Below are 24739 nucleotides of genomic sequence, written 5' to 3'. Positions count from 1 at the left end.
CTATCTTGCTCTCTAATTCTGAAACACTTTTGTCATCTCCAAAGAAAACCCATACCCTTTAGCTGTCACTCTCCACTCACTCTTGCTTCATGTAGCTATGAATCTCCTTTTTCTCTTTGTGGATTTACTTGTTCTGGATTTGTTATACAAATGAAATCATTCAAAATATGGCCCCTTGTGTCTGGCTTCTTAGCCTATTTTGAGGTACCACATATCAGAACTTTATTCCTTTATTATTGCTAAATAGTGTTCTGTTATATGGATACCCTGCAGTTTATTTATCCATTTATCAGTTGATGGATATTTGGGTGACTTGCACTTTGTGGTTCTTATGATCATGCTGCTGTGAATATTTGTGTTTTTTAGTTGACTTATGTTTCCTTTAGGTAGATATTTAGGTGTGAAATTTATGGACCATAAGTAACTGTGCTAGACTGTTTTATAAAGTGACTCTACCATTTTACATTCCCATCAGCAATGTTTGAAGATTTCATTTCTCCATATCCTTGCCAACAGTTTGCCATGGTATTTTTCCATAGTAGTCATCCTAATGGGTATGAAGTGGCATCTCATTGTGGTTTTGACTTGCATTTCCCTGATAACTGATATTGAATATCTTCATGTATATTTTAGCCATTATTTATGTTTGTTAGACAAATGCCTATTCAGATTCTTTGCCCATTTTAAAAATGAGCTGTCCTCTTCTTGTTCATTTGTAGTAGTTCTTACGTATTCTGGATATACACAAATGTACTCTTATGAGATATATGAAGTATAAGATTTTTCTTACTATATTATAGTCTTTTCACTTCTTATGAAGCAAATAGATTTGCTGTTGGAGTCCAATTTACCAGTTTTTTGACTGCTTATGCAGTTTTCTCTGAAATTTTCTATAAGTTAAAAAAAACAGACCTTATTTCTCAACATCTCCTATTAATTTTTTTTTCTACAGAAACAATGATCATTTCTTTAACTATAAAATAGGTTAGAGATATTAGAAAATATTTTGTGTTTTCAAATATTTTCTTCAAATTTAATGGGTGAAGCCCAAGTTTTCAAACCTGATATCCAGTGTACTTTTTTTTAAAATCAGAAAATTTCTTTGAGTGTTCTGCTTAGCTCAGAATGTACATATTCTGTAAACATTTATAAATGTCTAATGTATTCTAAGAACTTGACTGGGCTTGGAGATCCAGGGATGCTGGGAACATGGTCCTGTCCTTAAAAAACAAGAGGTCATGTGCCAGGCTACAGATTTCTACTGAGTGTAGTGGCTCCAGTGGAGGAGGAGGGACACTGTCTGGGTGAGAAAGCCTCACAGGGAGTCAGTGTTGGTACTCTGTCTGCAGAGATGTGTGGGTGATCAGAACCTTTAGTTATAGTATATGATTCTTTCTTTCAGACAATTGCTGTTGTGTGTTGTATACCTTGGCGCCAGTTACCTATAACAGCAATATTTAGGGATATTGATGTAATGAAATGTAAATATCAATGTGATGACTTTGATACCTAGAGGAAAGCATGAAGAAAGCCACTTTTCTTTGACTTCTCCAGGTTTTCAAGAATGGGAACTTCCTACTTACTAATTAATTCAGTGTGGTGTATGTGTGTATCTGAGTTCCAGCCCAAACCCAGGAAGTTCTGGGTAATCAGAGCTAAAATGTGAGTCAAGGAGGAACAGCTTTGGCTGGAGAGAAGATTGTATATAGAGAGTGGGGTGAGTCCTTTTTAGGAATTTAGATCTCTCTTTAATAATGGAGAGCCATTGATGAGTTTGGGTGTATGTGAGGAACATGGTCTCTCCTGTTAACTGTATCACAGATGATGGTTGTGAGGACTAGAGATAGGAGAATTCTGGGGCTGTTGGACTACTCCAGATGAGAACCAATGAGGACCTGAGCTAAGGCACCGATGATAGAGGTGGATACACAGTCTGGAAATGTTTAGAAGGTGCAAGTTGGGATGCTTGGTTGAATCAACCTTCGTAAATTAAAATGAGGATTAGTGAAGAAGGAAGATTTCTGAAGAAGGATTAAAGGAATGAAATGCCACAGAAGCCAGCATGATTTTAGGCCCTTGGGGGTAAACAGTGACAGAGCAGGGGGTCATTTTCAGGCTCTCCCACAAGAGGGAGGAAAGAGAGTCTCCTCCCAGCTGTGCTTTTTAAAATCCCAAGAGCACTCTTAAAAATATATATATATATATACATATATATATATATATATATACACACACACACACACACACACACATTATTTTCTTTACTTGTTGATGAACTGTATTTTTTTAACTTTTATGTGATGCTGAGAATCAAACCCAGTGCCTTATACATGCTAAGCAAGTGCTCTAACACTGAGCCAAAACAACAGCACTCAAGAGCACTCTTAGCCTTGGGTATTGTGGCCCCTGCTCAGGCAGAAGCTTTGCTGGGAGTTCCTGCCATCATCACTGGCATTCCAAGAAGAGGGGAAGGATTGTGGAGCAGAACCATCTGTTTCTCTTTGGTAATTCAAGCTGGCTTGGGCAATTGTTGAGATCTGAAGAGGAAAGTTGAGAATACTTCAGAAGTTTGTGACGTGAATAGCCCATGATGACAGCATTTCTGTGCAAGAACAAGGTTCACAAGTGAGTAGACTAGAATGCAGAAAGTAAACAGAGTTCACCTTTAGACCAGCTTTGTTTGGGATGTGACTGTCCAGATGTTATGTTTTTGTGACTATTCCCCTCTAGAGACTGGTTATTTTCTTTGCTATGACTTTCCAGCATGGATTTTCAGAGGTACCCTTATCAGCTCCTAGAAAAAGTAATTAAAATTCATTTTATACAGTGTAGCTTATTGAGTTTTTTGTTTTCTGCCTATTTTTGTACTAGGAATTGAGCCCACAGTGCTCAACCACTGAGCCACATCCCCAACTTTTTTTTTTCTTTTTTCTTCAGACAGAGTTTTGTTAAGTTGCTTAGAGCCACACTAAATTGCTAAGGCTGGGTTTGAACTTGCAGTCCTCCTGTTTCAGGTTTACAAGCCATTGGGATTACAGGTGTGTTCCACCAACCTGGTTGAACAATCTTTCTTAATGGACAAAGAACAGTAGATGCTGTTCTTGCTCCTATGCTAGTGAAGTGTGAATTTAAATTTCTTTATGCATCTCAAAGAGAACACAATATTGTACAGCAATTCTAAAAGGGTGGAAGTTATGTGGTTTCTGTAAACTACTTTTCTTGATGTTATCCATGAAACATCAGTGTGTTTAGCAGTTAAATAAAAATTTTTGTCACAGGACATTTGTCAGGCTGGACTGGCACTACACTGTTAAGCCAACAGCATCATTCAAAAACAAGCATTCTTGGCTGGGGATGTGGCTTCCCTCACATGTGTGAGGCTTTGGGTTTAATACTCAGTTCCACAAACAAATCACTGTTCTATGTTTTCATTAATGAAATACAAAGTCATTTTTAGAGGAATGAAGTATAAACTACTCATTTATGTATCTTATTTGTTATAACATGGCACGAATCATTTGCTTATGTGATAAAAACTGCTACAGTTAAGATCAGCATTGTCTTGAATATTTAATGCCACTTTAAACATGGTCAGGATTAATAATAATACTGCTGGTAAGGCCACTCTATAATGTCATTTTACTAAGGATCTTGATCTTGCCTATCTTTCCTAGATATAACAATAAAGGCTAGCTGAAAGCCAAAACTTGGAAGATAAATTGTTGCACACACCCAGCTCTGCCACTATGTTGTTTCTCCTCCATGCCAAGACAGATGGTCAGATTAAGGTGAATTAGAGAAAAATAACTGTACTGAGATTAAATGGGAGTTACTCATGATGGGATTGATCCAATTTCTCTGGCAGGTTTTGTCCAATTTGGGGCCCTCTTGTTAAAAGGTTTAAGATATACTCTGTGTTGTCAGTAATGGGAAGTAGCTCAGTGACCCTGGACAGGTTATTTAAGGTCAGTTACATTCTACCTTTCTAAAATATTCTCCATTGTAGCATTGTTTTGAGGATGAGCACAGCTGCTGCATATAAACTTGTAAGCACAGTGCCAAGCACATTACAAATTACAAGTAGATCTTACTTCATGAAACAGTGTTTTTCTTCAAGGTAAAATGCAACAGGAGGGCAGTAATTGACATTGGATGTATCTTGAAGAACCACAAATTGTCTCTTAGCTTCAATGGAACTCAAGCTGTAGCAGGTATTATTTTACAATTTTAATTAAAATCAGTTTCAGAGGTGAGATATAAAGTTTCATAATTTTAATTAAAAGTGGTTAAATGTCTTTGCTTTTTTCACCAATTTACCTAAAACAAACCATTTGCATTTCTAAAACTCCAAAAATCAATAAATAGAAGATGCAATAACTGAATATTATGGTTTGTTTCATCTTTTGTTTAGTGGATACTGCTTCTCCATGAAGATGAGAATACTTGGATATTGTGCTTTCAGAACTCGTGTTCTGCATTCCATGGTTACTGAACACTCAGGATTAGTAGTGTTTAATGTAGATATGAATTTGGGTAGGATGTGTTTAGAACACATGCAGAGGAATCATGTCAGTCAAAATTTACTAAAAGCTTATTGTTTAGCAAAACTCTATCTTTGAGAACACAAAACATGACAGTTCTGAAAAACCTGAAGAATTTTAGAAGAAGAATGACTTTCTAAGTGAATCAGAAGCACATGCCATCCATAGTTATTGCTAAGAAGGGATTTTTATAGATTTTTGTGTACCTGGCATGGGTTCATTGGATTCTTTTTTAAATTATTCATTAGTTATGATCAGTTATACATGACAGTAGAAAATGCTTAAATTCCTTGTATACAAGTGGAGCAGATGTTGGGTTCTTTTAGAGAAACAACCTTAAAGGATAGTATCATTTCAAGAGAAAAAGATAGTGGAAAGTTTACAAATGGACTCCCTTGCTAAGCTGTAAAATGTCTTGTATATTGTGGCAGAGCTATGGATGATTTTATTTGTGATCAATAATTAAGCTTGTATCTTCTATAAGATATAGTAATTTCCATTCTTGGTCCAGTTAACTGAACTCAGTAATGAAGAATATGCTTCTACAGAGTATTATCTTTGATAACAGCTGTTAGAGAATTCACTTAAAACTTCCTATTTGTTATTGGTATAAAAAAATCATTTGGGGTCTGTCTTTTCACATCCTTTCATATTTCTAAGCCAGAATGACCTCTTAGAGCTGGCAGACTTCATACTCACTGTGTGAGGAAGTAATTTGTAATCTTTGTTCTGAGTTCACTTAAGATATGAGAAATGCTTGTAATGTTGGAATTAAGCTGTTAGGATACAATTCTTCAGTCATATTATCATTGAAATTTATTATTTTAACCTTTAATTAGGAGAGTCACTGTTCTTGGCTGTGTGTGGCCTGTTTCCATTGCTATTCTTTCATCATGTGATTTAAGTGTTTCTAAATCTTACATATTATTCCAAAAGAAGACATGGAATAACTTTGTAGTTTGGTACTGTCCATTCTGCATGAAATCCAGCCCTTTCAACAGTGGCATACAGAGAGCACATGTGCATTAAACATTTATTTGAATTAATGAATTGTTTTAGGGCAGCTTGCAAAAGTAGTGTTTTCAGTATTCAGTGACTGAGGCTTCAGTACTGGTAGTTCAGCTAAACATTCAGACTTCATTTGAAGCCAGTAAACAGACAACTGTGCACTCCAGGGAGACCAATTTGTTAACATTTCTATCCAATAGTAATTTACTTTTTTTTTTAAGAGTGGGGAGAGAGAGAGAGAGAGAGAGAGAGAGAGAGAGAGAGAGAGAGAGAGAGATAGAGAGAGAATTCTTTTAATATTTATTGTTTAGTTTTTGGTGGACACAATATCTTTATTTTATTTTTATGTGGTGCTGAGGATTGAACCCAGTGCCCTGAGCATGCCTGGCAAGCCTGTTACCGCTTGAGCCACATCCCCAGCCAGTAATTTACTTTTACAATTGTGTTTATGTGGAGTAAATGTCAAAAGAAAAGGTGTATTTGAAGCAGTTACATGAGTAAGTTTGCTACAGTGAAAGATTTTTGGTATGCTGATGGAAAAGGGACAATTTAAAATTGATATTGTAAAATTCAGGTAGCTCTTTTTAAAGAAAGTTTTATTGAAGTCTAATTGACATCCAAAAAACTTCATGTTCAAAGTGTATGATTTAATCAGTTCTGAGACATGTGCACACCCAAGAAACCATCATCACAATGAGGAGAATGAACAGATCCATCACCACCCCAAATTTCTTTGTTCTTCTATCCTCAAGGTCCTCTGTCCCTTTCTCCAGGCAACCACCAACCTACTGATCTGCTATCACTGTAGGTTAATTAGCTTATTCTAGGGTTTTATGTAAATGGAATTATAAAACATGTTCTCTCTCTCTCTCTCTCTCTCTCTCTCTCTCTGCTCTTTCACTCAGTGTAATTATTTTGAGATTTGTCTCTGTTTCTGATTATATCAGTAGTTTGTTCCTTTAAGTGCTCAAAGTATTCCACTGTATGGATGTGCCTGTTCACCACTGACAGCCATTTGAGTGTTTCCAGCATTTGGCTCTTAGAACTAAAACCCATCTGAACAACTGTATTACAGATCTTTGTGTGGACTTAGGCTCTCTTTTCTCTTTGGTAAATACCCAGAAGTGAAATGAGTAGATCATGTGCTAGGTGTATTTTTAGTTTTTTAAACTGCCAGACTGTATTCCAAGTTGTTGTTTCCTTTTACATTCCTACCAGCAGTGAATGAGAAATCAGTTGCTCCAAGTCTCTATCTTAAATATTACTATGGTAGTCTTCTTAAATTTTAGTCATTTAAAAGATACATAGTATTACCTCAATGTGATTTTTTTAAAAAAAATTTATTTGGATATATACACAATGCCATTATTTTATTTATTTATTTTTATGCAGTTTTAAGGATTGAACCCAGTAACTTATATGTGCAAGGCAAGTGCTATGCCACTGAGTCACAACCAACCCCAGCCTCTCATTGTGATTTTAATTTGCATTTTCCTATTGGCTTAGTATGATGTTGAGCATATTTTCATGTGCTTATTTGCCATTCCTTTTTAAAGAATCAAATTTTATGTTATTATTTATTGAGGTATTTGATTTTCTTATTAAGTTTTAAGAGTTCTTTATATATTCTAGATACAAATTTTTTATTAGATTTATGATATTTTGTCCCAGTCTGACATGTTTTACATTCCCCTAGCAGTGTCTTTCAAAGAACAGATGTTCTTAATTTTGATGAAATTCAATTTATGAATTTAATAAATTTATGAATTTAATAAATTTCTTTAATGCACTTTTGGTATCATATCTAAGAACTCTTTGCCTAACCCCAAGTCACAGAAGTTAGCTCCTGTTTCCTTGAGGAGGTTTATTGTTTTTGGTTTTACACCTAGGTATATGACCCATTTTGAGTTAACTTCTGTATGTGGTGCAAGGCAGGGGTCAAAATTCATAAGTTTTTGTATATGGGTATTTAGTTCCAGCACCATTTGTTAAAAAGGGACATTGTCTCGTTGCTGAATTGCCTTTATACCATTGCCAAAAATCAGTTTTCTGTGTACATGGGTCTATTTTGGCCTCTATTTTGTATCATGATCTACTTGTTTATCTTTATATCAGTACCACATTGTCTGAATTACTTTACCTTTGTAATAGTGTTTTTATTCCAGATTTTTTCTTTTGCAAAGTTTTTTTGGACTGCCCTGGGTCCTTTGTATATGCATTGGAAGTTTATAATCAGCTTACCTGTTTATACAAAACAACCTTCTGGGATTCTGAGATATTGGATCTATGAATCAACTTGGGGAGAATTGACTTCTTAACATCATCGAGTCTTGCAAATTTGTCTTAAATATTTGACATTTTTGGTGTTATTATAGTATGTTTAAAAAATTCAATATAAAATTTTTCATTACTAACATAGAACAACAATTCAGTTTTGTATCTAGCTCTTGTATCATGCACCTTTGCCAAATTCACCTTCTAGCAGTAGCTTTTTGGGGAGCATATTTCATCAGATTTTTCTATATAGATAATCTCATCATCTAAAAAATATAGTTTGAATTCTTCCTTTCTCACTTGAATGTCAATTTTTTCTTGCCTCTTTAATCTAAGCAGAATCTCTGGTATATTGTTGGATAGAAATGATGGGAGTGGTCATCCTTGTCTTGTTCCTTATATTAAAAGTAAAACATTCTATCTTTTTTATTATGCGTGCTGTCAACTGTAGGTTTTTTTTTTTTTTTTTTTGGATTCCTTTTATCAGAATGAGACTGTTCCATTCCTAAGGTTTTTATTGTTCTTGTTTTTGAACTAAGAATGGGTATTGGATTGTTATTATTTGTTTGCTAATATAATGATGTGCATTGTGTTTTGAATGGCAAACCAGCTTTGTAATATTAGCATAAATCTCATTTAGTCATGAGGTATTATTCATTTTATATATTATTATAATTAATTCATTAAAATTTTGCTGGGGATTTGGATGTGGTGGCATACACTTATAATCCCAGCTACTCTGGGGCAGGAGGGTCACAAGTTCAAGCTTAGGCTGGGTAACTCAGTGAGATCCTGTATCAAAATAAAAAGGACTGAGGATGTGGCATTAGCCTAGCCACATTAGAGCATTAGCTTAGCATGTGTGAAGCCCTGGGTTCTAAGCCTTTTTACAACCACCCACCACCCTCACAATTTTGTGTAGGATTTTGCACCTGTGTTCATGAGGGGTATCCCAACCTCTTGTAATGTCATTATCTGGCTTTGATAGCAGGTTAATGCTGGCCTCAGAATAAGTTAGGAAGTATTTCCTCCTATTCAGTTTTCTTATTGAATTTGTATAATTTTTTTTTCCCTACATGTTTGTTGGAATTTTCCAGTGAAGCTATCTGGATCTGAAAAAAAAATTAAGAGAAGATTTTTAAGCTACAAATTTTCTTAAATATAAACCTGTGACTATTCAATTCAGGTTTTCATTGTAGGTGAGTTTGGTGGTATCTTTCTAGAAAATTTGTTCTCTTCATTTAGGTTGATGGATTTATTGGCATATATCCTTTTCATATCTCTACAAACTATGGTGATATCATCTTTTCTTTCTTGATTTTAGTAATATGTATATTCTCTCTTTTTTTCTCTCATTAGCCCAACTGGAGATTTCCACTTTTTTTCTGTCTTCTCAAAGAACCAGTGGTTGTTTTTTGTTTTTTGTTTATTTATTTTTGTTTTTGTTTTTGTTTTTTTTTAGGGGGGGCTTGGGATCAAGACAGGGCCTTACACATGGTAAGCACACACTGTACTATTGAGTTATACCCCAGCCCAAGAACCAGCATTTAATTAGTTTATTTTCTCTATTTTTTATGTTGTTTATTTATTGATCTTTCTGCTCTTTCTTCATTACTTCTCTTCCTCATTTGCTCTCTACATGTGATTTAATTATTTCTTTTGCCATGTTTTAAATTTTTATACATAAAATATGGTTCTTTGAAGATCAAGATTTAAATTGTTTCCTCCCTGAGAAATAAAGATATTGAGGCACAGAGAAGTGTGCTGTAGCTCAGTGGTAGAGTGCTTTCCTCACACATATGAGGCACTAGGTTTGATCCTTAGCACCACATAAAAATAAATAAATAAAGATTAAAAATAAACAAATAAAGATTAAAAAAAGAGAAACTAGGAGAAACTAATGTCTGAGGTACCTTACTTTGTTGAAATCTGTGGAAAAATTTCTGAGAGCAAATCCTAAGTGTTACTTTTTTTGTCACTTTCTTTTGCTTTTTTGCAGTGGCAGGCATTGAACTCAGAGATGCTCTGCCACTGAACTACATCCCCAGACCTTTTTATTTTGGGGCAGGGTCTCAGTTGCTGAAGTTGGCCTTGAACTTATGATTCTACTGCCTCTGTCTCCCGAGCAGCTGGGATTATAGGTTTGCACCTGTGTGCCCAGTTTTCCGGTGTTACGTTTTTTTTTGTTGTTTTTGTTTTTTTTTTTTAGATGGAAGCAATAGCTTTAATTTATTTATTTTTATGTGGTGCTGAGGATCTACACAAGAAGAACATGGCTCTCTGAAGACTGGAAGGTAAATAAAATTTGTGATTTCAAAGCAGTTTCCTGGAATTAGTGAAAATAGTAATTAAACCACATCTAATGAAAAGGTGGCATAGCACATTTGAAAGGAACCCTCTTTTATGATTTTTATCTCCAGAATATGATGTCTATTAGATACTGCCTTTGCCTTATTGAGAGATTTGCATCCCCATGCAACTTTATTCTGGCAAGGGTGACACTGACATAGCTCAGTGGTAGACTAGCTTTGTTTTCAACATGTAGTAATATAAATAAATAGGCCCAACATGTTGACCCCATGCTTTATTTTCCAAGATAATTCTGGCTTAACTGGACAGGATATGTTACATTCCTTAACAAACTGTTATCTGCTGAAGAAATGCAGTTTCAAAATAATGTTTATAAGAGCAACTTAAGTTACCCTGAAGTGAAGAGTTTTGTGACCCTGCTATAGACCAGATTCTGGAACTCAGAGAAATAAAGATAATTCTTACTAACCATAAAATTTGTGAGAGTTTATGCTTAAGAATTCAATCAGAAATGGTGAACATGAGCGTAATTAACCTAAAGTTGTCATGGCAGAGGATACTTGAGAGTTTGATGTTATCCTGCTGTCAGTCCATAGTCAAGAAGTGTACCTGGTCAGGAATCTTTGGGATCTTGTTATAGATCTTCAAAAAAACTGAAGTTCAAGAGAGCTATGCTATTATCTTTTCAGGGAGAACACACTTTCTTCTGTCAGAGTGTCACCCTGTTCTTCCTTCACATCACTTCTAATAAACTCATTGCCTGCCACTCCGATTGATAAGTTTGGAAAGTTATGTCTTGATTGAAAAAAAAAAGTTTGCATTTAAAGGGAGTGGTCTTCATTCTACCTCAATTTTTCAGAGTGTCCCAGCCCTGTATCACTAAAAGATCCTTGCCAGCTGAAGGGCTATCAGAGACTCCTTGGAGTGTCTTCACTTCATAGTTTATACTGCTCTCTAGAGGGAGTAGACCAAGGGAATGATATTCACTAGACACTCCAAAAGAATTTAGACATGGTGGAGAGACCCAGGAATGATATTCACTAGGCACTTCAAAGGAGTTTAGACATGGTGGCTCTTCAAACCTTTTGTTAAGCAGTTATGAAACTCACAAGTAGGACAATATAGGAGGTTAGAATGAGGACACATCACACAGGAAAATCTTAAAGGAGGAATTTCAAATCAGATATTGTGATAAGGTGTCTGTACCTGGGAAGACAGAGAGCAGAGAAAAAATGTTCTTATTTTTCAAACTGTCAAGTTACACTTGTCTGCTTTTCTCTAATGTGAAATGCTCACAAAGAGAAACCAAAATCTTTAATCAGTCATCCAGTTCTTGGAGAAAAATTAGAAATACTGCATTCATTTGAAATGTAAAATAGAAAAAAGAAAACAGTTGAAAAGACAAAGAGGGAATGCTGGCATTAAATATATGAACATAGCCAAATGCAATGGTGCACTTCTGTAATCCCAGTATCTTGGAAGGCTGAAGCAGGAAGATTATGAGTTCAATTTTAGCTTCAGCAAAGATGAGGTGTTAAGCAACTCAGTGAGAATCTTTCTCTAAATAAAATACAAAATAGGGCTGGGGATTTGTCTCAGGGGTCCAGTGAGTGAATACATTTTAGAATGACTTGTTAACCAATGACAGATAACTAATCCACTCATTATTGACTGGATTCCATGATTCAATCAGAAGATACCAACTAGTTTCTATGTGGAAAATAGCTGGTATCTTATAGACAGTGTGGTGAAGATGTTCCTACAACTCCTGTCTGACAGGGTCACAGTGTGGGGGATTCTGTGGCAGGGCTGCACCACCTGGAACCCAGAACCATCTAGAATGTTAAGTGTTTTGTTTATGATAATCATGAGATAGATAATAGGGCATACAACAATCAATAATAAAAGTACATGTTTCCTGAGATTGCAGGAAATATCCCAGAATGAGATTATGGATACAAATAAGATATGTCCTGAGATGTATTTTAGTATCATTGACAACACAAACAATAGTGTTTTTTCTTAAGAAATTCACAGGGAAAAGATTGCAAATCAAGGTTCCTGAGAAAAGCTTCACAATTTACACTAAGCCCCTCATTCTAAAGCCACAACCTGTGCAACATAACATTCCCTTTACTAACAGAGCCTTCTTTGCCCTACACGGGAATTCATGATGAAAATAGGAAACACATAGTCAATACTAATAGCAAATGAGTTGAAGTACAGAGCCTGCTCTTTAATTAAAAATTATAAAGACATAAGAATTCATAGTCTGATGAAGGATCAAAGAAACTCTTTTAAAAAGCAGTTAAATATGTCATGTGAAAAAAGAAAATTACTTTGGAAAAACAGAATAATGTAAAACTTTATATAGATATATTTTAGAGTCATTTCAGAGGAGTAGGCTTTTAAGTAATAGGCTTTCACTGTTTTAAGTGTGTATTATTAGGACTTTAGTTTAGAAGCAAAAAAGCTTACCAATAATCATACATGTGCTTTAAAATAAAAAGTTAATAGGTCATGATACAGGTAGTCAAGTTGCATAGTCTAGTACTTAGTGATTGAAGTGAAAATGTAAAAGCTTAATCATGATTGGCAAAGGTTACAGGAACATATTTTAAATGATGTGTTCAATATCTTATGAAGTTAATATATGTCAGAAAAGATTGCAACTCTTGAAAATTATGTAAATGTAAAACGTTTTGGGCTTTGATGCTATTTAAACTATATGAATTAATACCTTTACAAAAGGTATAAAGATAAAGGTCCCTCTATGGGCATCAGATCCTTCTGAAGGCCGCTTGTAATTTGCAACCTATCATCTTGTCTCCTCTTCTTTTGCTGAGGCCACATATCCATCAGTACCCAATGCCATTCATACTTCAGGACCCCTGGATTCCAGCTAGGGCTGGACCCTGGCAATAATAATTAAAGTTTTCTTCAGTTAAATTAGAAGTTGACTCTTTTGATGGGCTGTATTGAATTGTAGAAAATATATATATATATATATATATATATATATATATAGACATAATGCCTGTGATTTGTGCTAATATTCTCATAGTACCCCATACCAAAGAAAATACAGACATCATAATTCTATTATTATGCTCAAGGCAAAATTGCAAATAATTTATTTTTTAATTCCTTATACTCTAGGTTCTGGAATACTGAGAGATCTAGAGACCTGGCACCATTCACCTCTTGTTTATTTTATTAAACTAGAAACTTTAAAATTTTATTTTTGCCCTATTTTTTGTAGGGGAGTAGGGACAATGCTGCCTCAGGGAATTACTTATGAGTTGAAGTCTCAAGCTCTTTTCTCATAAGGCCAGAGAACAGAAATATTAAATAAAATTTTAAAGTAATTGTGATATTTAACTTTTATATAAATGCACTTCTGTCTGGGCTAGATTTAAATATTGGGAGGAAACTCTGCCATGAAATAATTTTATCCTGAGTCACTTAATGCAATTCACAGAAAAAAAATAAAAAAATAAATAAAATAAAAAGATTCCAAGGCTGTGGAGCAGTCCTGTAATATTGTAATATCAGTTACTTGAAAAGCCATCAGAGGAGAATTTGTGACCCTTCCCCAGGACTCTATCTATGTTTCTATCAATTCATCAATCTGTGGTCCTGGGACTCTGTAGTTAATAATACCCATGGGTCTGATCTCCAGTATTTTTTTTTTCTACTGGCAATTGAACTCAGGGGCACATGACCACTGAGACTACATTCACAGCCCTATTTTTATTTTATTTAAACACATCATCTCAGTGAGGTTCTTAGTGCCTTGCCATTGCTGAGGGTGGCTTTGAACTCACTGTCCTCCTGCCTCAGCCTCTCCAGTTGCTTGGATTATAGGCATGCACCCCTGCATGTGGTAGATCCCCCGTGTTTGAGCAACAAAAACAGAGCAGACAAAACCTTTATTTGTGTCCTTATTTGATTCTGATGTGGATGAAATTTACTATTACTCAAACAGTAGGCCTACTGAATTAGACAGGCAGTCAGTGTAGATAGGTAAATCGAGTCAGGTTGAATCTAGGAAGCCAATTTTGAGTGAATCTGGGAAGTTGGAGACTGTCCCCTGAGGGATATTATCAAGAACTTGCCCCTGCTCCAACCTGTTGCCAAGGTAACCTGTCAAAGGAATTTCCCCTCCATACAGAGAGCTATAAGATTGTTAATGTGTGCTTCTGCTCCATCCTGCCCTTCCCCCTTAAACCCACCTATTTTGCAACTTTAGGCCATTCCACCAAGCATTTTTGGGCCTAGATATGTCCTCAAGAAGAAGAAAGATATGGGGGGAAAGGCAGGAGAACAAAGGAAGCCTAGGACATATTAAAAAGGGCAGAACACCTTGCTTCTTAGGATACCCAGATACCAACTATGGCCCCATTCTTCCTTGTGGGAGAAGTCTCTTAACCCTTTTCTAAATAAACCCTGCTTCATATGCTTCCCTCAGCATGCTTCTCTAATGTTCAGACTTCAACATGTGGAAAACTGAGACTTGTCACCAATAACCAGTGGTATCTCTACCAGGCTCAATTTGGAGGAAGTTCCTGAAGCCCTTTCCAATCTGTCTCTTGGGTGAGAACTGTCCAATCAAGATACAGCCAGTGATGAGGGTACGGACTTCCACAGTCTTCTATTCCTTTTGTTTTTGGAGCCTGTGATTCATTGAATCCATTTCTCTGTTTCCAGGTTTTTGTGCTACACTGGAGCTGAAAAAAAAAAAAATATAAGGGGAACACTAAGCATCCTGAAATCCAGAAAATGGTAAGTGTGCTTATTTTGAGACTGGGTAGGGAGGCTGTTGGAAGCCAGTGGGATTGGCAATGGTGGCTGGAAACTCCTCATAATTGTCTCCAGAGTCTGGTGGATAGAGGGTCTCTCCTTGGCAGCTTAGCCTTTAGTTTTCTCTGACTAGTATAGTGGAGCTTAGATCAGTATTTTAGACCTCAAGTCTTTTGTTCCATAATTGAATGGTGTTTTCAGGGCCTTCCTGAATTCCTATGTGGGGATCTGTGTGCCATTAGCTCAGCATGTCCACAGAATGTGTGGTGAAGACTGGGATAATCATCAGAAGAGGACCCCAACTTCATTAGTTGTGTTCCTGTGTTAGAGAAGCTGTGGATTTTTTAGGGACCCCTGTTCTTGTTCCTCCTAAGTTTTTATTTTTGTTGTTTTTATGTTTGTTTATTTTAGACCATGAATTATTCCCCTGGGTCTTTATCTACTGACCCACATTATCAACCTTTTTCTATATACTTTTGTAGAGACAAAGTCTCACTGAGTTTCTTAGAACCTCACTAAGTTGCTCAAACTGGTTTTGAACTCAACATCCTTATTCCTCCTGAGCTTTCTAAATGTTGACTAAGAAGTATCTCAAATCCAGAATAGTTATCTGATAGTTTAGCTATTTATAGGTCTGAGATTAAATCCCAAATTTCCAGCTCCCTTCACATTCTCAAAGGCAGGGTTCTTGCTCAACTTGAGAAAAAATAAAATAAAATAGATAATAAAATTCAAGGCAGCTGTATAATGGACATCTTATTTAACCATACCTGAATATTAAGGGATAATATGTTAATGAGCACAATTAAGGCCTATTCAAATTAAAAAAAAAAAAAAAAAAAAAACACTTGAGACTCACTTATGGGAATACCTTCAACCAAATTCTTTTTCCTTGGGGTGAACCCAGTTGGAAGTCACTGGAAGGAGGATGGGATACATTAAGGACAAACTTGAACCTAGTTGGTAATAAAAATGCCTTTTTCAATACTCATTTTAAGTAGATATTAACCAATGCTCTGCCAAAAACCATATTTAAACTTTGAAATTGACACACACCAAAAATGTGTTCTTCTGCTATCATGCTCTCTACCACATTTTGGGAGTTGTATTTTTTCTTGCTAAAATAAATCCTATTCTTTTTCCTATTACTTTCCCTGAGTGTCCATAGATTTTATTCTTCAAAACTTGTGAGACAAGATCCCAGAGAAAATTGGTTCAATGGGAAATTTAGTTTCATCTCAAAACTTCAGTTTCAACATAATTGTGTTTTCCCATATTTTGTTTTAAAGGCATGCTTTATTTGTATTTTTTCTCCAAGAACTGGATGGCAGTTTTAAAAGATTTTGCTTTATCCTTGTGAGACTTTCACTTAAGAAAAAAAGCAGGAAAAAAATTAGATGACATTAAAAATAATGACTTTTTTCTTAATAAAATAATATAGTCAATGTGTCCCAGTTGCCAGGGGCAAGATTGCGACATATGCAGCCAAGGAGAGAAATAAAAAATGTCCAAATGCTTCTGCCCCTTTTAATGCTTTATTCATTCAAATTGCTCAATGCAATTATACTCTATAGGTTCTTACTCAAGAAAATAAAAATCCTGAATGCTAGGCACTGTAATAGAGATAATCCATTCACAGCAAAAAAAGGTTGATTTTTTTACAGCTATATGACAGGCTAATGACAGACATTCCCACTGTGTACTAAGTTTAAATGTCAGAACAAAATTCTTAAGCTTTAGGCCTTTAGTCTAGCAGATGCACACTCACTCAGACCATGGTGACCAGGTCCGGAACCAAGGCAGGCTTCTCCTCCCTTGGAGTGGACAACAGGTTGAGGAGAGAACCTATGAAGAAGTTGTGGCTTTCGCCAAAGTTCAGATGAAGTGGTAGAGTTTGAGAGATGAGAAAATCATGCAGAGGATCAGAAGAACAATGACAAGTGATGGGATGTAAGGTCCTCATCAGGCTCTTCAGCTTGAGTGCATGCTAGTTTCTGCTGGCTAAATCTCTGCTCATTAGCTCTATTATTTATACTAAATTTGGGGGCTTTTAACCTCTCTTTCAATTCTTCTTAGCTATCATGGGATTTCTCCATGACATCATTTACCCTGGGGTCAGAAACTTCTGGTCTTGTGGTCTCAACTCTGATTTTCTTGTCTTTCTCTCTTATCAGGCAAGTATATCCTGCCAGATATTTCACTCTGTTTATCAAGTTAAGGGGAAGTAACTTTTTTTTTTTTTAGGCCATACTGGAGGACTCTGTGAGTGTGCCTGGTGCCACTGCATGTTTCAAACTGGAGTTTTTAAAATGGAGTTGTTTAAGCTCAGGGCTAAGGCCATCCTCACAGTCCCAATTAAACACTTTTAAAAAATGTAATGGGACCTTAGTTGAGGTTTTTCCCTCCATATATGTAAGACCACTTTATTAAAATGACCTGTAGAAGCATTCCAAACATTTACAGGAAACATCTTTGTCCTCTTGTGGAGGAAAATAAAGATGGTACTGGACTTGATTTAAAGTATAAGGAAGTTTAATCACAAAGGCTATAGTACATAGTGAATCTGAACATCAAAAACATAACTGCCGCAGTCTGGCTGGGTTGTTTGAGAATGTGAATTTATAAGAAGGGTCAATGGTTAAAAAAGAGATATAAAAAGATTCAAGATGTAGAAATATATTTTAATATAAAAGGTTAAAGGAAAAAGAAATGTTTCTAGATGAGATAATCTCTGTGTGGTAAAGTAAAAAGTTGTAAAATGCCATTTAAAAAGATTTTGAGGAAACTAGACTTACTTTAAAAGCTTGAGAAAGGAAGAAAGAAAAAAAAGGTATTTGTACATGGCAGATTGAGACAAAGCTTCTTAATGGAGTATATGAAAATAAAATGCCTTTAGTTGAAGGGCAGCCATGTAAACTAACATTAAGTGATTTAAACAGAATCTAATCCTCATTTAAAAGAGTGAAGCTGTAGGTGGTGAAAAAGTACATTTAAAAGTACAGTATAGATGATAATTGCAAGGCTTTAAAAGGTTAAATTGAAGGTGGTCGAGATACCTTCATGGTGGAAAAAAGATTGCTTTACTCTTCAAACTATTAAAATGTACTTATTCAACCAAAAAGAGGGAGATGAGATAATCTTTGTGTGGTAAAGTAAAAAGTTGTAAAATGTCTAAATAAGTTGTAAAAGGCTTTAAAAGGTTAAATTGAAGGTGGTTAAGATGCCTTCATGATGGAGGAAAAAAAAAACCATGAAAATGGGAAGATAATAAGATAAAAGATATTTAGATAAAGAAGATTAATAATTTGAAGTGAAAAACTTTTAAGACAGAAGTATAGAAAGTTAAAAAGAAAAAAGATAAAGAAGATGTAGACAGATAAAAAAGATGTAGGAAGACAAGAATTTTAAAACCACAAAATAGGAAACAAAAGAAAACTAAGAGAGGAAAAAAAGCAACTAAGGGTAAATGTACAAACCTTAGAAAAAAACTAAAAGATAGAAATAAGATAGAAAATGGTTGAAAATGTCAAGTAAAGGTATTTCAGATAGAAAATGCAAAAAGCTAAGACAACTATTAGATACAGACATTCAAGATAGAAAAAGGTAGTAGAGAGAAGTTTAAAGTGAAATATTGGATAAAATAAAAGAACAAGGAGATTATAAGTAATTTTTTTCAAAAGCCCATCAACTTTAATTTCTGATGGTGCAGAAATTAGAAGTCTTAGATGAGGGTGTTAAAATTTATAAACAAGAGCAAATTTAGAAAACATTAAAACAGAAGGAAATTGGTTTAAAACCACATCAAAAAATTTAAAGAACTAAAGTAATTCTAAAAAACTAAGGCAGAATGCTTTTGAAAGACTTAAATTTAAAAGGATCTTAAAGGGGTATATATCCCTCAAAGATAAACTTAAAATAACCCTTTTTACTCTAAACTTTTAAAATTTGGATTCATCAGGACTTAGTGCTGCAGAAAGGCATATATATCCAAAAAATGTACATAAGCCTAAGGTACTTTGGAAATATATTCTAACAGGACAATGGAAAGGTCCTGACCCAGTGATTGTCTGGAGTCGGGGTTCTGTGTGTGTGTTTCCACAGGGAGAACAGCAGCCGATTTGGATTCCAGAGAGATTAACCAAAGCAATTTCTACAGACCAAAAAGAAGATGATTTGACTCAAATCCACAACAGCTGATATCCAGAGCTCCAGCTTGGCTATTCTTACATCTGCAACAGTGATTAACCAGGGTGCTTTTTTCAATATCTATTTTATTATTGCATTTTTCCCACATCATAAAGTTCTATTTTATTTTTGAGCTCATACAAACCTAGGTTAATGTTTTTCTGATCAGTTTTATTTTTTGACTGTGGAGTTTTTAAACATTGCAATGGAGATTTCACCTAGGTAAAGCTACAAGGCCTTTACTATTGTCTTATGTGTTGTATGTTATGTGTGCACACTTCTGTTTTGTGTTGTATGTCTCTATGTGCGTATGTCCATTTTTCATATATGAGGAGTGCTCATGAAAAAATGGATCCGAATTTTTTTTTTATTCACGTGATTTAAATGGTTTAATTTAAATTAGGTAAACAGCTGTTAAGGATTGTTTTTAAAGGAGGTTAACAGAGCTGTTTGTTTACTTTCACCTTTCCTTTTCATTATATTTAATAATTCTGTTCAGGATAATGTCTCTTTAGTATCTTTGCCAGAATTCCCTTCTCCATCCCAGTGCTGGTGAAGACTAAGATAAAACCAAACTACAGCTTCTATGATAGCTATCACAGTAAACTGTATAAACTGATGCATCAATAAATATAACTCAACAAGTAATGCTCAATCAAGGACTCGATTTACTTTGGGAGGAAATAGACATATTGATAGACTCCTCTGCTTTGAACTGCTTGCAGAACTTGCCTGGACTATATATTACTTGTATGCATTGTGAACTATTGTGTGGTGCAGCGAATTGTGGTAGTGCTGGCATATTGTTGCTGATGGTGTCACCAGTGATGCAATTTTTCCTTGCCAGTGCACCCCATGTTAATTTTTGATTTTGGGTAATATAATACTGTAATTGAAACCCAACTGAAACTTCTTATACTCTTTGTATATAAATTACACCTGATAGAATCTTAACTCTTAGTAACCTTGTTTCAGCAAAGACACAGCCTAAAGCAATATTAACCTTTTTTTTCTATTTACCAATTTATGAAAACACACATAATGTTTAAATATATTACCTTATGTAACTTAATAAGTAAAGAGTACTTGATTTTATATTTAGTAGTTGATATTTTAACACTTTAGCTTTGTAAATTAATCAGATGTCTGTAAAAACCAAGATCTTAGACAAATATAGTAAACAGAACTAGCCATCTCTTTCTTGTTGAAGAAAAATCCTTCTACAGGATAGCATGATGGTCCCATTGATATACTTAATAACTCATCTTTATAAAGCCATGGGATACATTTTTATATAGTATCAACATATGCCTTAACCTTTCTTGGTCTTACTGGGGTGCTTCCTTCCTCTAACAATTTCTCTTCCTTGGAGGCGAACAACTTCAAACCTTGAGTCAACCATTTTCCCCAGTTTGCCTGAGAAAGTTCTAAGAACAGGCAACTTGAAATAAAAACAAAATGAATCAAAACAAGAACATATTGTTTTTTGAAATGGGCACCCATTCTTTTGCTCTTCCTCAGGGGCGAGCAATTTCACTTACCTTCTTTTCAGATGTTCCACGTAAGGACCACCAAATGCCACAGTCTGGCTGGGCACAAGATCACGAGCCACTCACAGCTTTGTAGATTCAAACAGCAATTCTTTATTCCCGAACTCATACCGGCCTCTACACACGTTCTGGGGAAATCCCAGTTCTGCCCACAATTCACGTCCCAAATACTTTCTGAATTCCACGAGAACTCAAAGGGAACTCAGGCAGCAGGATACACCCTATTCCCAGCAGGAATAACCTTAAACCTGGAACTGCCTTAAACTCAGATTATCCTAAACCGGGAACACCCTAAACCCAAGGAGCAGCATACTTCCTAAAACCTGCAGGATACACCCTAAACCTGGATCCACCCTGGTCCTTGAGCAGGGTCACCTTCTCAAACATACATGCGATGTCACAGCGAATGTCCAAGGCAAGTCCATTTCCACGAGTCCTTCCTCTAAGCAACATGGGGTACGCTGGCAAGGAAATTTTGTTGCCTCATTCCTACTTGGCAATGGCCCTCAGCACTTAACTGTGTGTTGTGTTCTCATTCCAACGTCCCTTATTTGCCCAGTCCTTAGTTTTAGAACAGTCTGACATAAGGTGTCCACAGATATCAATGTCTCTTAGCCTATTTAGAAAATATCATTATCTGAGTCTTCTCTTCTAGACATCAGTTTGAACTATAAGTGTGTAGCATCTAAGGGGAGTAGTTCAGTGCTGTGAAGCTGGAAGAAATCTTTTGATATTCCTTTCATCTAAAAGGATGTGTTTTTTGTTGTTTTTTTTTTTGGGGGGGGAGGTGCATACCAGGAATTAAACTCAGAGGCACTCCACGACTTAGGCTCATCCCGAGCCCTATTTTACATTTTATTTTTTTTTGGAAAGAGTTGCTTAGTGCCTTACCATTGCTGAGGCTGCTTTGAACTCTCCATTCTCTGCCTCAAACTCCCATCCCCTGGGATTAGAGGCATTTCCCACCATGCCTGACTGGCATTTCATATTTTTTATTAGATACTGTGAATAAAGCTAAAATAAAAATGGAATTGCAGATATTTCTTTGAGAAAAGTTTTCCAATTCATTTAGATGTATGGCCAGAAATATATATATTTTTTAAGAGAGAGTGAGAGAGGAGAGAGAGAGAGAGAGAGAGAGAGAGAGAGAGAGAGAATTTTTAATATTTATTTTTTAGTTCTCGGCGGACACAACATCTTTGTTTGTATGTGGTGCTGAGGATCGAACCCGGACCGCACGCATGCCAGGAGAGCGCGCTACTGCTTGAGCCACATCCCCAGCCCCGCCCAGAAATATTATTACTGGATTGTATGGCACTTTTTTGCCAGATTTATTATTATTTTTATTTATTGAGTCACTATAGATTAACCCATGGGCACTTTGTAACTGTGCTATACACCAACTTGTATCCCTTTTTTGAGACAGCATCTCACTCATTTGGTTACAACCTTGCCAAATTGCTGAGACTGGTCTTGAACTTGAGATTCTCCCTTGTTATACTCCTGAGCCACTGGAGCATAAGCATGTGCAGCCTTGCTTTGCTACCCCAAATTATTATTAGTGGATGATGTTTCATTTTTTTTTTTAAAGAGAGAGTGAGAGAGGAGAGAGAGAGAGAGAGAGAGAGAGAGAGAGAGAGAGAGAGAGAGAGAATTTTTAATATTTATTTTTTAGTTCTCGGCAGACACAACATCTTTGTTGGTATGTGGTGCTGAGGATCGAACCCGGGCCGCACGCATGCCAGGAGAGCGCGCTACCCCTTGAGCCACATCCCCAGCCATGATGTTTCATTTTTATCTTGAGCTTTGGAAGGACCTTAACACTTTTTTCCAAAAAAAAATATTTATTAATTTTTAAATTTTCACTAATATTTTTACATGTATATGTACACTGGCATAATTGTAATCTTTCAGAAATTGTTCACCTTAGTTGGTTTGGCACTGGGAGATAAACCCAGGAGTGCTAACCACAGAGCCACATCCCCAGTCTTTTTTATGTTTTATTTTGAAACAATGTGGAGAAAACAGGAGCCAATTCAATGAAACTAAAAATGTGTCTGATCCCAAGAAAGCAATTTTTTCAAACTATAGCATTTATTTCATTTTGAATGTACCTCCTCTTTTCACCTACTTTTCTGGTTTCAACAGCATGGACAAATATATCTGTAGCCTTATGCTATCATATAACTACATATTATCAGGATCAGAAACACAGTATTTTATATAGGCTTTGCTACTGTTTGAGGAGTATCATATATATTAAATAAACACTTTACACAAAATATAATAGCAATTTATATTCTTTCTCTAATTTAAGAGAAATTATTTCTTGTCATCAATACTGTGAATTTTTTTTGGCATCTGATGTTAGCTTGCATTTTTATAATTTGTTAATATATTAAGAGGTTTTAATTTTTGACCATTTCTCCTACCATAAGTGTCATTTTCTTTTTTATTAAATATTCTTAACTTTTATGAGAGCTCATGAGTTCTCCCACTTCTCTTTATACCTTTTCTTAAAATTATGTTATTATTTAGTTGTGGCTGGACATAATACCCTTCTGTTGCTTAATTATTGTTATGTGGTGTTGAGGATGGAGCCAAGGGCCTCACATGTGCCAGGTGAGTGATCTGCTACTGATCCAGAACTCCAGCCCATTTTTGTACAACTTAATGAAAAAAAGTTTATGTATTAATATTGCCCAATTTATAATTTTTTAACATATTTATGTAACTTTCTAAAAATAAATAACTGCTCTGTTTTGTGGTTCTTGAGATTTTAACCAAAGTTGCCATTACACTCATCAACAACCCCAGGTATTTTTTAAAAATCTTTATATAGAGACAGGTTGTTGGCAAGTGGCCAAGGTAACCTTGAAATTTTAAGCTTTCTGCCTTAGTCTTCCAAATAGATGGCATTAGAGGCCAGTAATATGCATTTTCAATATAAATCCCTTTTATTCATGCTGGGCATTGAATGCAGGGGCAACTGACAAATGAATCACATTCCCAGGATTATTTTATATATTATGTAGTGATAGGGTCTCACTGAGCTTTTTAGTGACTCTTTTTATTGTGGCTGGCATTGAACTCACAACCCTCCTACCTCAGTCTTCAGAGTTTTGGAATTGCAGGCTTGTGCCACCATACCTAACATAAATTCCTTGTTATAGTAACTTTTGACAGATATACATGGGTTATTAAATCTAGGGGTGGCATACCCTTAAGCCACAGCTATATACCCAGGCCATTCAATATTTTATTTTGAGGCAGAAACTTCCTCATGGTGGTCATGGCCTTCCTGTGTTGACGAGGCTTTCTTTGAACTTTTGGTTCTTCAACCTCTACCTTCCAAGTCATTGAGATTATTTGTGTAATACCATCCACAACTCTATTTTATTTTTATATTGAAGTATATAATACTTCTGAAAATGAGTTTCTTCCGGTATTAAGAAAGAATATAATATAGTTTTCCCAAAAAATAATTTCTTGTCCCAATGATTTTTTTGGAAAGTATGTCATATTTCTATTTCTGCAAAACACTTCAAACTTTCTCTAAATTTCAAGTTTCTTGTTGTTTGTTTTGTTTTGTTTCATTTTCTTTTTATTAATAAAGGTTCTGTGTTACTTACACACATCTATTTATTCATATTATTATAAGGTATGTAATTATTTCTATAAGTTCATATTGTACAACAATGTGTGGTAAAATCCATGTGTTGTTCAGTGATGTACTTCAAGTAAATGTAATATGTAGCCTGAACATTTGGCAATACAAAATTCTAGATGTCAGTATTCACTATGACATATAAAAAATAAATCAGATAAATTTTTAAAAAAAGTTAAAAAAGTTTAGAGTTCATTTCTTTCAATGTATACCTATTATTAAATGAGGCATATTTGGTACAGGTACATATATATTATTATGTATAATTAATATTTTATTGCTACATCTCTAATTAATCATATCTTTCAATTTAATTTGTCTTCTGGAAGCACCCATGCATGACACTCTATGCAGATGTACATTTTTTGTGTCGTGAAAATTTTGCTTTTGCTGGTATGTTC

General features: G+C 35.3%; 1 protein-coding gene across 1 annotated transcript in view; it reads left to right on the top strand.

Moving 5' to 3' along the window:
- LOC144250585 (uncharacterized) overlaps positions 1 to 24739 on the top strand; it is a 123502-nt gene that overhangs the window by 50104 nt on the left and 48659 nt on the right. The window contains 2 exon segments of the mRNA XM_077793478.1: positions 10033 to 10117; positions 14844 to 14918. Of these exon segments, the coding sequence (XP_077649604.1) occupies positions 14916 to 14918 (3 nt within the window). The 5' untranslated portion in view covers positions 10033 to 10117; positions 14844 to 14915.

This window comes from Urocitellus parryii, chromosome 16 (genome assembly GCF_045843805.1).
Source record: "Urocitellus parryii isolate mUroPar1 chromosome 16, mUroPar1.hap1, whole genome shotgun sequence".
Taxonomy (NCBI): Eukaryota; Metazoa; Chordata; class Mammalia; order Rodentia; family Sciuridae; genus Urocitellus; species Urocitellus parryii.
The sequence above is the reverse complement of the archived record's forward strand: the minus strand, read 5'-3'. Positions and strand labels throughout refer to the sequence as shown.